Consider the following 15,066-nt stretch of genomic DNA (forward strand, 5'->3'; position numbering starts at 1 on the left):
ATTCTCTGAGCTACTGGAGTGACTTTTTGACTTAATTCTACCATTCAGTGAAGGCAGAACCATCAGAACAGTATTAAGAAAGTAACACCTCCAGACTATCATCTGATCTGCACTGATCTGCAGTTATAGACATCTCAGAAAACCTCTCAGATGAAACACTACAAAATATGACTACCCTGATATTTTCTAGAACCAGTGTTTCTGTGTCAGATGACCACTTACCTCTGCCACCCCATCCAGAAGCCTTCCCAGAACCTCCCTTCTCTTCAGTTTGGCCCGCTCCATGATCTCCAGCTTCACGATCACAGCATCAATCTTGGACACGATGCTGCCGATGGAATGCTCCATTCGATCCACTCGTCTCACCAGGCTGCAGGAAACCACAGGTGAGAGGGGGAAAGCCACCTCGTGTGGTGGGCTGCCTTTTCAGCCCAGCTGGCTTTTCATTTAAAAAAAATTTTTTTTAACGATTTTTTTTACATTTATTTATTTTTGAGAGACACAGTGAGACAGTGCATGAGTGGGGGAGGGGCAGAGAGAGGAGACACAGAATCTGAAGCAGAGTCCAGGCTCTGAGCTGCCAGCACAGAGTCCAACACGGGGCTCAAACCCACAAACCGTGAGATCGTGACCTGAGCTGAGTTGGACACTTAACCAACTGAGCCACCCAGGTGCTCCCCAGCTGGCTTTTCAAATGGAAGTGCTAAGATATTTTTCTTAAACAAGATGATAATCAGCAGTCTCAAACTTTAGCTATAAACTCATATATTGCTGATGGGAATTCTAACTGGCACAACTTCTCTGCAAGTCAACATTGTATTAGAAGTCTTATAAATGTATGTTTAGCTTTTATTCAGGTATTCCATTTCTTGAAAATTTTCCGAAGGAAGTACGTATATGTGTGATTTTTTGGGCTACCAGCATATTCATTAGAGTTCTGCTTGTTAATAGTGGTTCACTGAAAAATGGTTACATTAAATAATTAATAGAAAAATTTTCAAATATGTTATTTTCATCTATACAATGGAATTCTATGGAGATACCAGAAATTGTATGGTGATAGAATATTTAACGGAATAGTGGTATTCACAATATATTAAGTAAATAAAGCAGTTAGAAAACACTGTTCACTAGTGATCCCATTATTTTGAATAAAAAAATTTATGTAAATGCTTTAAAAACATAGAAATAGGAGACAACTTCTGGAATGGTGACAGGAGGGCTTTGTAAGCCCTCTCCCAGTGAAACAACTGCAACTGTTGAAAATTATCAAAAAAATTTTTTTTCAAAACTCTGGACATTTTCTTAAGGGTACACAGCAAATGAAGAAGCATTTATTTAAGAAAATCCACTGGATTTCAGAGAGTCTGCTCCCTCTCTTTCTCCCCCAGTTCAGTGTGACAGAAGTGCCACTCCAGTTGGGTTAGGCAATGAACACAGGGCTCCCACTCCCTTCTACTCCCCGTGGGGGGCTCTGGTATCTCACAGGAAGGGGTGGGCTACGCAGTTCTCATCCCTGTGCCTCCACCCCCGAATCCATATTGCAGAGGATCTAATCCAGACAAGAGTGGCAGTGAGCTATGAGGCTCTCTTCCTCCACTCATCTGCCAACTATAGGGTGGAGTTTCCATGCCCGGAGAGGCAAGCTGAGAAGACCGAAGGCTGCCATCCCAGCCCAGTGCTTGATCCATGAAACAGGGGTATCACTCTGGGAAGTAAACCACTGTTCCTGCTCCTCTCTCTGAAGCAGTAGCACAGGGGTTTTGCCCCGGGGATAGTCAGGCCCCAGAACAGAGAGCTCCAAAGCTTCCCCCCAAAAGAACTGGCTTTATTTGGAACAAAGTGCTAAGCCTAAGAGTGCTTTTGAAAACAATGGAGATTATGGTGATAAACAGTTAAGATGAGGCTGGTCTGCTCTGGAAAATATCAACAAAGAGATACAGATTATTTTAAAGAACCAAATATAAATTCTGGAGTTGAAAAGTACAATAAATGAGATGAAAAACTCACTTAAGGGTCTCCACAGTAGATCTGAGCTGGCAGTAGAAAGAATCAGCACACTTGAAGATAGATGGATAGAAACTATGTAATCTGAAGGGCCGAAGAGGCAAAAAGTGAAGAAAAATGTAGGATACCTGTAAGCACCCCAACAAATACAGGGTAGGAATCCCAGAAGGAAAGGAGAGAAAACAGCAAAAAACTATTTTAAGACATAATGGTTGAAAACTTCCTAAATGTGATGAAAATATTACACATTGTAGCAGCTTAATGAACTCCAAATAGGATAACTGCAAAGAGATCCACACTCAGATCAGTCAAAATACTGAAAGACAAAGACAAAGAAAAAATCTTGAAAGCATCAGAGAAAAGTGACTCATTATGTATAACACTGAGGTAAGATTGCTAAGGTTAGATTGCTGAGGTTAAGACTGCTAAGATCTTACTGCTAATCTTAGCAGTAAGATTAACAGCTATCTTCTCATCAGAAACAATGGAGACCAGAAAAAAATGAAGGGGAAATAAAAATATTCCCAGATAAAAAAAAAAAACTGAGGGAATTCACGCTAGCAGGCCTGCTTTAGAATAGATACTAAAGGAAATTCTTTAGGCTGACATTAAGTGATCCAGATAGTAATCAGAAGCCACATGAAAAAACGAAGAGCACTGGGTACAGGTAATTATGTAACTATAAAAGGCAGTACAAATTCATATTTCTTTTCCTTTTTTTCCTCTTAACTGATTTAAAAAGCAATTGTGTAAGACAATATGTACACAATTGTATTGTTGGGCCCATAACATACAGAAATATAATAATATATTTGACAGTAGCAGGACAAAAGGGGGGTAAGAGCAAAGTTGTACTGGAATATGGAAATAACACCAGATGGTAACTTGAACCCACAGGAACGAATGAATGAAGGGAACCAGGAATGGTAAGTAGGAAAAAGAATATAACAAACTCTATAAATATATACTTTCTCTTCTTTCTTGTCTCCTTTAAGAGACATAAAATTATATGAAGTGATCATTATGACAATGTTGTATTGGATTTGTAACATAGATTAATATGTATAATATGCCACAAAACAGGGAAGGAGTTATATAGGAATGATATTTCTATACTGCCTTGGATTAAGTTAATATAAATCTGAAGTAGATCCTGATAAATCAATTTGTATATATTACGTCCTAGAGAAACTACTAAAAAAATAACTAAAAAATGTAGTGAAAAAAATTATTAAAGGAATTAAACTGTTGCTCTAGAAAATATTACTTTATGTAAAAGAAAGCAACAAAGGAGAAAAAAAGGGACAAAAAAAGATATGACACCTACAGAAAATGAAAAATAAGGGACCCCTGAGTGGGCTCAGTCAGTTGGGCATCCGACTCTGGCTCAGGTCATGATCTCACAGTTCATGGGTTCAAGCCCTGCATCCAGCTGTCTGCTGTAAGCACAGAGCCCACTTTGGATCCTTGGTTCCCCTCTCTCTCTAACCCTCCTCTGCTCACGTGTGTGTACACATCCTGTCTCTCAAAAATAAACATTTAAAAAACAAGAAGAAAAATGGTAGTTGTAAGTCCAACTATATTAATGATAACATTAAATGTAAATGAAGTAAATATTCTAATCAAAAGGCAAAGATTACCAGACTGGATGAAAAGACCAGGTCCAACTATATGCTGTCTACAGGTGACACACCTAAGATTCAAAGATACAAACAGACTGGAAATGAGAACAGAAAAAGGTGTATCATGCAAAAAGCGATGATAAGAAAATTGGAGTTGCTATAGTAATATCAGACAAAAAAGACTTTAAAACAAAAAAAATTACTAGAGATAAAGTAGGACATTTTTTAATGAAAACAGGGTCAATCTATTAGAAAGATATACCAGTTATAAACATTTATACACCTAACAACAGAGTTCCAAAATACACAAAGCAAAACCTTACAGAAATGAAGGAACAATTTAATAATAATAGTTGGAGACTTTAATACCCCACTTTCAAAAAGTAGATGAAACTAGGCAGAACAACAGGAAATAGGAGATTTAAGTAACACTACAAACCAACTAGACAAAACGCCTATAGAACACTCCACTTAACAACAGTAGTACATACATTCTTCTCAGGTGCTCATGGAACATTCTTTGGGATATACCTTGTGCTACGCCATAAAAACAAAAAACACATGAAAAACAAAAAACATGTAAATGGAGATACAAACACCAAAATTACATTTTGGGTTAGCGGGAATAGGAGAGATCGTAATGTTTTCTTCTATTTATTTGCTAACTTAAACATATTACTTCTATTGAAAAAAAAAACATTAAAAGTTATAAAAAAAAAAAGAACTGATGATTAGTAATGGAAAGAATTAAACTGAGAGAGGTGGGAGAAACTGCTTTATCTCATTTAAACTCTTGTCAACACAAATCCTGCCAATTCCTTTATACTTACACTTGAAACTCTTCATAAGAAACCCCACTGGAGATGCTTCCCCTCCTTCTGGAGCTATGCCCACTGTCTTCATCATCATCCTCCTCAGAGTCATCCAGGCTTCTTGGGAAACTTCGGCTGCTCATGGGACGTGGTAAAGAGCTGTGATCCAGATCCAGATCCTCCTGAAGAACAATGGATCACTGGGTGAGGAGCGAGAACACCCAGTCCCCACAGAGCTTCACTGAGGGCTTGGGCAAATGGCAAATGGGTATGTACCAATTACCTAGGATTTCTTTGTGGCTAACACCAGACTGTGATTCCCACACTTGTAAATTTCATGGATTGGCAAATTTTCAAAACAGGTCTTAATGACCAGCAAGGGACTGCTAACTTGTTTGGACAAGAAAGAACATTAAAAATAGAACAAAGCAGAGAAAAAAAGGTAGAGGAAGAAATATATTATCACCTTTTCATAAAAGATAACACATTCAATAGCTACAAAGTTGGAAGGATTTAATCTTACAGTAAAAATTTTGACTAAATGCAGCCTTGTGAAAGGTGATTTCACTATGCCTGGGGAAGTTTTTCACTTGCTGGCACCATTCGGTGGGGCAGAGTTTAGAAACTACTCCTCATAGAGAAGGAACTTTGGTATATAGTATTCACCTGCATTCTCTGTACCTCAATTACAATGGATATTTTTTGGTTCGTTTAACCATTTATTTTTAATGTTAACGCTTTTAGTTATCCTTTCTGATTATAAAAGACCATGGGAGTTTACTTCTAACAATTTCATAAGAAGTATTCAAATGGAAGATAGTAGTTAGTTTTGTTTCATTATAAATGTTTACATCTCCTGAGGAATCTTTTTTCCTCCACTCTCATGGACACAGTGAGGTGTGTGACTACTCAGGTTTCCCTTTTGAAGCTGATAGCCAGAAAACTTAGGGCCAGATTTATAGCCCAATCTTTAATCAACATACATGTATTTTTATGGAAGCATTTTTAGCTTCCTAGTCTAGTTTTATATTTCACTTTTGTTTTACTTCATTTTTTCATTTTGATTGTTTTACACTGATGCCAACTTATTGCATTTTTACATATTATTATGTTGTTACATATCCTTTTTGGAACAAGCTGGGTATTACAACATAAATTGAGACAGAGAGAGGAGAAAGACAGACTCTCAGTAATCCATGACTTAGCATGGTGTCTGAAACACTGTGGGTACTGAATCAAATCATGTTCTAAATGAGACCCACCCTCTCTTTTTCCAAGTCGTCTCTCATCTGTTGATGTTCATGTTCGGTCAGTTCTTGATCTCCATCTTGGTCATATTTTGTGAATATAGCCTCAATCTCTGCATCAGTATGGCCCTTCCTGAAATTATTGAGAGGTTACAGATGAAATCACTTGTGTACATAGTACAGTGAAAACAAAAGGACACCGAAATGCAGGAATAAAGGAGAAATTGCTGAATCAGGGCCAGCCCTTCTCTTATTAATATGTGCCAGAAAGACACCTACTCTGAAAAAAAAGCATCTCTATGAGTAAGTGGTTGGGCCAAAAATATCCTTATCACCAAGAACTTACCTTTCCATTAAGAATTTCCCTGGGCCTCAGAAAGAGTGATTCTTACCCTTTGAGATCTTGCCGAAGTTCATCAAAGTTTAACTTGCCTCCGCCTTGCCTCAGACTCTCAGAAATGTCATCCACGGTATTTTTTTTCAGTTTTAGTTTGACCAAGGCTTTATGGTAGCCCTGTTGAAAAGATCTGGTTTAGTTTATTCTCTTTTTACATGTGCTTTACCATCCATTTACAGTAGTAACTAACTACCTGTGCAGACCTTGCTTTGCATGGTAGTTGCAGGATTATAAAAATGACCATGCAAGCCTGAACTATGTGAAGTGATGTTAATAATCAACAGGAAAAATTATGATTGCTCCGTGACCTTTAAAACCTTTTATGAGGGGCACCTGGCTGTCTCAGTCAGAAGAGCTTGCAACTTTTGATTGTGGGGTCATGTGTTTAAGCCCTGTGTTGGGTGTGGGGATTAATTAAACAAACAAACTTAAAAAAACAACTTTTTATCAAAGCATTAAAATTTTCTTGGTGTTGGTTATAAACTTATTAGGAAAAATTTAAAAACAGTAAGGTGAATATTTATTTGGTACACTGAAATTTAAAACCTCAGACACACTGAAAATTAAAATGTTTTATTTCTTTGTAAAAAATTTATCCAGAGTAGTCTGAACAGCACATGCCTTCTTCCTGTGTAACGTAGGATATGGAGTAAGCATCTTTTCTGTGTCTTGGGGAGCTTTCATAATCTTTTCTTAATATGGGTCAGCTCCCAACATTTTATCCTTTGCATTTTCCATGTCATAACATATCTCCAAGAATTCCTTTAATGTGAAGTTGTTTGTCAGTGTCACTTCCTTGAAGACATTGTCAGCCTTTTCCTCATAACCACTGCCCTCATTCATGTTGATAAATGTGCTTCACTAAGCTCTTTGACTGTATATCTGTCTATCCATTGATATTCAAGACCTTGAAGGGTAGTAATGTCAACATTTCCACGCCCAGCTACGTAGCCTAGAAATCTGTTACACTGGTTTTGAATTTCACTTTCAGTGTTGTCATTCTTTGTTTCTTTGCTATGCTTTCATCTTTGCTGGCCCATTCTCCTTTTCCATCACGCATTCTTGCAAAATGTCGCATGGGTTTTTCACAGGGAGATACAGAAGCAACACAACTACATGTTCTGTGCCTGAGCTGAACAGCAGATGCTCAGGGACCAATCCTAGACTTTGTAAGAAGTGATGTTATGCTCACCGGTTATGATACACATCTGTTACTTATGTAATGATTTGTAGACTGAAGAGCCAGCAGTGAAGTTTATAGTCATGCTATTACAGTTAATATACTGTGATAACTAAGATATTCTGTGAGAATTGCAAGTTTGTACTTCTATACTATTATTCACAGTCGATATACTGTGATAACTGATATATGAACTGCGTTGAGAGGCTGGTGTTATTTAACTGAACTAATTGAAATCTGTGCATACCAGAACCAGAGCGCAAAGTAAGGACTGCTTGTATATACGTTGGAGATTTGCTAACGTGTAATAAGCTGTCGTTGCAAAATTCAGGATAACACACATCTTAGGTCCCATGGAAGGGACTTTGTTTTAAGAACTGGAAGTTCTCTGTTCAAACAGGACAGACAACATAGTCCTATGACTTGAACCAACAGAAAAAGATGAGTCAAGGAGCCACTGGTATCTTAGCAAAATGATGTTAGGGAACAAGCTGTGTACTTCAGATGTAGTTATTTGTTGTTGCTTAAGTTTTGTACTTTAGACCAAATAAAGAAGTCACATTGAAAAGAACAAAGTTACCCAGCTTTCCTGTCCTGCCCTTCCATTTAACAATTAACTTCCTGAGAGGGTGCGTGCTTAAGTGAAAGTCCTCAGACCCTTAGGCTGTGGCCTGATGCCATGGACAGTTTTCCTTTGACTATTTAAAAACTTCTCTGGAAGATCAAGGGTAAAGGGTGGACTACAAAATATTTGTTTCTAAACTTTTTTTTCTCCTTTTAAATTGCATTTGAGATAGAAAAAAGCAGAGATGTCTTTATATTTTTCTCTTCCAATTTATTCTGAATTCTGGAACTGCAAGTGAGAGCCACCTGGAGGTGTTGTCAAAATAAGCGGTGATGAAGCCAGCAGCTCAGCTCTCAAGAGTTGAAAGCGATTGTTGAGAATTTAATTCTAGGGCATTTACGGGTTTCCAGAATTTAAGTCCAAGTTAACAGCATACCCATCTCTGGCTCTGAGACAGAGAACTTTTAAATCATTCCTGAAATGTAGCAATCTACTCTTTATTTTAACAATGACAATGGATCAGTGTTGCTGTGGAAATCTTGCTGAAACAATGCTCATTATATGTAGAGGATGAAAATAATTCTGAGACTTAGGGCTTGTCATACCTTTCTGATAAGATCTGAGAGTTCCATTTCAGCTTTCTGCTGGGCCAAATCAGATTTAACTTCGGAGTAAGTATCATTGATGATGGCCAAAAACATATTCTGTTTGTAAATCAAAGGAAAGTTGAGATTAAAGAAGAAACCTAAATATACTTTCTAAACATCAATCCAAAATTTGACATATGTATTTTTGTTCAGTTTTTTTTTAAGTAATCTGATGTCTTAAGAAGTCATAAATTAATAGTTTTGCTGTTATATTCTTTGGGAAAATTATTTTTTCCATTAAGTCATGCCAGAGGAAAATACAATATATTTTCTTACTTACAAACCATATATTGTGATACATTTTGCAAAAAAAGATAAGAATGAAATACAACAAAATATTGACGTATTTACTTATGGATGGTGGTATTACTCTATTTTATTATTTTTGCTTGTCTATGTTCTCTACATTTTTTTCATTTGACATAAATTATTAGAAATTTAGAACTCTACATAGTTCTTCAAATTACAACAATCAATACAGACAAGTGGAATCCTATGCTTATTCCAAATGTTGTTATATATTACTTAAGATTTACAGACCATGTTTTGAAGAGTTAAAAAAAGATCTCTCCAAATAGAAATACAGTAGGCTTCACAGAAGAGGGTCAAGAAAAGCTTAGTGAAAAAGACAAAGACTTTGGAGTCAAGCACATTAGGGTTTCAGTCTTAGCACTGCCAAGACTATATTGTTCAAATTTTCTAATCTTTAGGGGTGCCTGGGTGGCTCAGTCAGTTAAGTGTCCAACTTCAGCTCAGGTCATGATCTCATGGTTTGTGAGTTTGAGCCCTGCCTCGGGCTCTGTGCTGACAGCTCCGAGCCTGGAGCCTGCTTCTGATTCTGTGACTCCCTCTTTTGTCTGCCCCTCCCCTGCTCATGCTCTGTCTCCCTCTGTCTCTCAAAAATGAATAAAAACATTAAAATTTTTTTTCTAATCTTTATTTTAAAATTTATTTGTTCTTGCATTAATAAGGTGGAAGAAATAGTAGTACAGATTTTTATAAGAATTAATGAGATAATCTATGTAAAAGTACTTAGGACAGGACCTAATGCATGGTAAGTGCTACACATTTATAGCTATTATTATTCAGTGATGGTTAGTTCATTTTCTTTTTTTTTTTTTTTTTTTTTAATAATATATGAAATTTATTGTCAAATTGGTTTCCATAAAACACCCAGTGCTCATCCCAAAAGGTGCCCTCCTCAATACCCATCACCCACCCTCTCCTCCCTCCCACCCCCCATCAACCCTCAGTTTGTTCTCAGTTTTTAACAGTCTCTTATGCTTTGGCTCTCTCCCACTCTAACCTCTTTTTTTTTTTTTTTTCTTTTTTCCTCCCCCTCCCCCATGGGTTCCTGTTAAGTTTCTCAGGATCCACATAAGAGTGAAACCATATGGTATCTGTCTTTCTCTGTATGGCTTATTTCACTTAGCATCACACTCTCCAGTTCCATCCACGTTGCTACAAAAGGCCATATTTCATTTTTTCTCATTGCCACGTAGTATTCCATTGTGTATATAAACCACAATTTCTTTATCCATTCATCAGTTGATGGACATTTAGGCTCTTTCCATAATTTGGCTATTGTTGAGAGTGCTGCTATGAACATTGGGGTACAAGTGCCCCTATGCATCAGTACTCCTGTATCCCTTGGATAAATTCCTAGCAGTGCTATTGCTGGGTCATAGGGTAGGTCTATTTTTAATTTTCTGAGGAACCTCCACACTGCTTTCCAGAGCAGCTGCACCAATTTGCATTCCCACCAACAGTGCAAGAGGGTTCCCGTTTCTCCACATCCTCGCCAGCATCTATAGTCTCCTGATTTGTTCATTTTGGCCACTCTGACTGGCGTGAGGTGATACCTGAGTGTGGTTTTGATTTGTATTTCCCTGATAAGGAGCGACGCTGAACATCTTTTCATGTGCCTGTTGGCCATCTGGATGTCTTCTTTAGAGAAGTGTCTATTCATGTTTTCTGCCCATTTCTTCACTGGGTTATTTGTTTTTCGGGTGTGGAGTTTGGTGAGCTCTTTATAGATTCTGGATACTAGCCCTTTGTCCAATACGTCATTTGCAAATATCTTTTCCCATTCCGTTGGTTGCCTTTTAGTTTTGTTGGTTGTTTCCTTTGCTGTGCAGAAGCTTTTTATCTTCATAAGGTCCCAATAATTCACTTTTGCTTTTAGTTCCCTTGCCTTTGGGGATGTGTCAAGTAAGAGATTGCTACGGCTGAGGTCAGAGAGGTCTTTTCCTGCTTTCTCCTCTAGGGTTTTGATGGTTTCCTGTCTCACATTCAGGTCCTTTATCCATTTTGAGTTTATTTTTGTGAATGGTGTGAGAAAGTGGTCTAGTTTCAACCTTCTGCATGTTGCTGTCCAGTTCTCCCACACCATTTGTTAAAGAGGCTGTCTTTTTTCCATTGGATGTTCTTTCCTGCTTTGTCAAAGATGAGTTGACCATACGTTTGTGGGTCTAGTTCTGGGGTTTCTATTCTATTCCATTGGTCTATGTGTCTGTTTTTGCACCAATACCATGCTGTCTTGATGATGACAGCTTTGTAGTAGAGGCTAAAGTCTGGGATTGTGATGCCTCCTGCTTTGGTCTTCTTCTTCAAAATTCCTTTGGCTATTCGGGGCCTTTTGTGGTTCCATATGAATTTTAGGATTGCTTGTTCTAGCTTCGAGAAGAATGCTGGTGCAATTTTGATTGGGATTGCATTGAATGTGTAGATAGCTTTGGGTAGTATTGACATTTTGACAATATTTATTTTTCCAATCCATGAGCAGGGAATGTCTTTCCATTTCTTTAATTCTTCTTCAATTTCCTTCATAAGCTTTCTATAGTTTTCAGCATACAGATCCTTTACATCTTTGGTTAGATTTATTCCTAGGTATTTTATGCTTCTTGGTGCAATTGTGAATGGGATCAGTTTCTTTATTTGTCTTTCTGTTGCTTCATTGTTAGTGTATAAGAATGCAACTGATTTCTGTACATTGATTTTGTATCCTGTGACTTTGCTGAATTCATGTATCAATTCTAGCAGACTTTTGGTGGAGTCTATCGGATTTTCCATGTATAATATAATGTCATCTGCAAAAAGTGAAAGCTTGACTTCATCTTTGCCAATTTTGATGCCTTTGATTTCCTTTTGTTGTCTGATTGCTGATGCTAGAACTTCCAGCACTATGTTTAACAACAGCGGTGAGAGTGGGCATCCCTGTCGTGTTCCTGATCTCAGGGAAAAAGCTCTCAGTTTTTCCCCGTTGAGGATGATGTTAGCTGTGGGCTTCTCATAAATGGCTTTTATGATCTTTAAGTATGTTCCTTCTATCCCGACTTTCTCAAGGGTTTTTATTAAGAAAGGGTGCTGGATTTTGTCAAAGGCCTTTTCTGCATCGATTGACAGGATCATATGGTTCTTCTCTTTTTTTTTGTTAATGTGATGTATCACGTTGATTGATTTGCGAATGTTGAACCAGCCCTGCATCCCAGGAATGAATCCCACTTGATCATGGTGAATAATTCTTTTTATATGCCGTTGAATTCAATTTGCTAGTATCTTATTGAGAATTTTTGCATCCATATTCATCAGAGATATTGGCCGGTAGTTCTCTTTTTTTACTGGGTCTCTGTCTGGTTTAGGAATCAAAGTAATACTGGCTTCATAGAATGAGTCTGGAAGTTTTCCTTCCCTTTCTATTTCTTGGAATAGCTTGAGAAGGATAGGTATTATCTCTGCTTTAAACGTCTGGTAGAACTCCCCTGGGAAGCCATCTGGTCCTGGACTCTTATTTGTTGGAAGATTTTTGATAACCGATTCAATTTCTTCGCTGGTTATGGGTCTGTTCAAGCTTTCTATTTCCTCCTGATTGAGTTTTGGAAGAGTGTGGGTGTTCAGGAATTTGTCCATTTCTTCCAGGTTGTCCAGTTTGTTGGCATATAATTTTTCATAGTATTCCCTGATAATTGTTTGTATCTCTGAGGGATTGGTTGTAATAATTCCATTTTCATTCATGATTTTATCTATTTGGGTCATCTCCCTTTTCTTTTTGAGAAGCCTGGCTAGAAGTTTGTCAATTTTGTTTATTTTTTCAAAAAACCAACTCTTGGTTTCGTTGATCTGCTCTACAGTTTTTTTAGACTCTATATTGTTTATTTCTGCTCTGATCTTTATTATTTCTCTTCTTCTGCTGGGTTTAGGCTGCCTTTGCTGTTCTGCTTCTATTTCCTTTAGGTGTGCTGTTAGATTTTGTATTTGGGATTTTTCTTGTTTCTTGAGATAGGCCTGGATTGCAATGTATTTTCCTCTCAGGACTGCCTTCGCTGTGTCCCAAAGCATTTGGATTGTTGTATTTTCATTTTCGTTCGTTTCCATATATTTTTTAATTTCTTCTCTAATTGCCTGGTTGACCCACTCATTCGTTAGTAGGGTGTTCTTTAACCTCCATGCTTTTGGAGATTTTCCAGACTTTTTTCTGTGGTTGATTTCAAGCTTCATAGCATTGTGGTCTGAAAGTATGCATGGTATAATTTCAATTCTGGTAAACTTATGAAGGGCTGTTTTGTGACCCAGTATATGATCTATCTTGGAGAATGTTCCATGTGCACTCGAGAAGAAAGTATATTCTGTTGCTTTGGGATGCAGAGTTCTAAATATATCTGTCAAGTCCATCTGATCCAATGTCTCATTCAGGGCCCTTGTTTCTTTATTGATCGTGTGTCTAGATGATCTATCCATTTCTGTAAGTGGGGTGTTAAAGTCCCCTGCAATTACCACATTCTTATCAATAAGGTTGCTTATGTTTATGAGTAGTTGTTTTATATATTTGGGGGCTCCGGTATTCGGCGCATAGACATTTATGATTGTTAGCTCTTCCTGATGGATAGACCCTGTAACTATTATATAATGTCCTTCTTCATCTCTTGTTACAGCCTTTAATTTAAAGTCTAGTTTGTCTGATATAAGTATGGCTACTCCAGCTTTCTTTTGGCTTCCAGTAGCATGATAAATAGTTCTCCATCCCCTCACTCTCAATCTAAAGGTGTCCTCAGGTCTAAAATGAGTCTCTTGTAGACAGCAAATAGATGGGTCTTGTTTTTTTATCCATTCTGATACCCTATGTCTTTTGGTTGGCGCATTTAATCCATTTACATTCAGTGTTATTATAGAAAGATACGGGTTTAGAGTCATTGTGATGTCTGTATGTTTTATGCTTGTAGTGATGTCTCTGGTATTTTGTCTCACAGGGTCCCCCTTAGGATCTCTTGTAGGGCTGGTTTAGTGGTGACAAATTCCTTCAGTTTTTCTTTGTTTGGGAAGACCTTTATCTCTCCTTCTATTCTAAATGACAGACTTGCTGGATAAAGGATTCTCGGCTGCATATTCTTTCTGTCTAGCACACTGAAAATCTCGTGCCAATTCTTTCTGGCCTGCCAAGTTTCAAAAGAGAGATCAGTCACGAGTCTTATAGGTCTCCCTTTATATGTGAGGGCACGTTTACCCCTTGCTGCTTTCAGAATTTTCTCTTTATCCTTGTATTTTGCCAGTTTCACTATGATATGTCGTGCAGAAGATCGATTCAAGTTCCGTCTGAAGGGAGTTCTCTGTGCCTCTTGGATTTCAATGCCTTTTTCCTTCCCCAGTTCAGGGAAGTTCTCAGCTATTATTTCTTCAAGTACCCCTTCAGCACCTTTCCCTCTCTCTTCCTCCTCTGGGATACCAATTATGCGTATATTATTTCTTTTTAGTGTATCACTTAGTTCTCTAATTTTCCCCTCATACTCCTGGATTTTTTTATCTCTCTTTCTCTCAGCTTCCTCTTTTTCCATAACTTTATCTTCTAGTTCACCTATTCTCTCCTCTGCCTCTTCAATCCGAGCTGTGGTGGTTTCCATTTTGTTTTGCATTTCATTTAAAGCGTTTTTCAGCTCCTCGTGACTGTTCCTTAGTCCCTTGATCTCTGTAGCAAGGGATTCTCTGCTGTCCTGTATACTGTTTTCGAGCCCGGCGATTAATTTTATGACTATTATTCTAAATTCACTTTCTGTTATATTATTTAAATCCTTTTTGATCAGCTCATTAGCTGTTGTCATTTCCTGGAGATTCTTCTGAGGGGAATTCTTCCGCTTGGTCATTTTGGATAGTCCCTGGCGTGGTGAGGACCTGCAGGGCACTTCCCCTGTGCTGTGGTGTATAAATGGAGTTGGTGGGCGGAGTCGCAGTCAGACCTGATGTCTGCCCCCGGCCTACCGCTGGGGCCAGAGTCAGACTGGTGTGTGCCTTCTCTTCCCCTCTCCTAGGGGCGGGATTCACTGTGGGGTGGCGTGGCCCGTCTGGGCTACTTGCACACTGCCAGGCTTGTGATGCTGGGGATCTGGCGTATTAGCTGGGGTGGGTAGGCAAGGTGCACGGGGGCAGGAGGGGCAGGCTTAGCTCGCTTCTCCTTAGGTGATCCACTTCAGGAGGGGCCCTGTGGCAGCGGGAGGGAGTCAGATCCGCTGCCGGAGGTTTGGCTCCGCAGAAGCACAGAGTTGGGTGTTTGCGCGGAGCGAGCAAGTTCCCTGGCAGGAACTGGTTCTCTTTGGAATTT

General features: G+C 38.4%; 1 protein-coding gene across 1 annotated transcript in view; it reads right to left on the bottom strand.

Moving 5' to 3' along the window:
* PKD2 (polycystin 2, transient receptor potential cation channel) overlaps window positions 1–15,066 on the bottom strand; it is a 58,350-nt gene that overhangs the window by 2,694 nt on the left and 40,590 nt on the right. Inside the window, exons 10-14 of the mRNA XM_045473323.1 lie at window positions 8,436–8,534; window positions 6,081–6,202; window positions 5,704–5,821; window positions 4,460–4,623; window positions 223–370 (exon numbers count right to left, since the gene is read on the bottom strand). Of these exons, the coding sequence (XP_045329279.1) occupies window positions 223–370; window positions 4,460–4,623; window positions 5,704–5,821; window positions 6,081–6,202; window positions 8,436–8,534 (651 nt within the window). The remainder of the gene's footprint in view (window positions 1–222; window positions 371–4,459; window positions 4,624–5,703; window positions 5,822–6,080; window positions 6,203–8,435; window positions 8,535–15,066) is intronic.

Source organism: Leopardus geoffroyi, chromosome B1 (genome assembly GCF_018350155.1).
Source record: "Leopardus geoffroyi isolate Oge1 chromosome B1, O.geoffroyi_Oge1_pat1.0, whole genome shotgun sequence".
In the NCBI taxonomy this organism is placed as follows: domain Eukaryota; kingdom Metazoa; phylum Chordata; class Mammalia; order Carnivora; family Felidae; genus Leopardus; species Leopardus geoffroyi.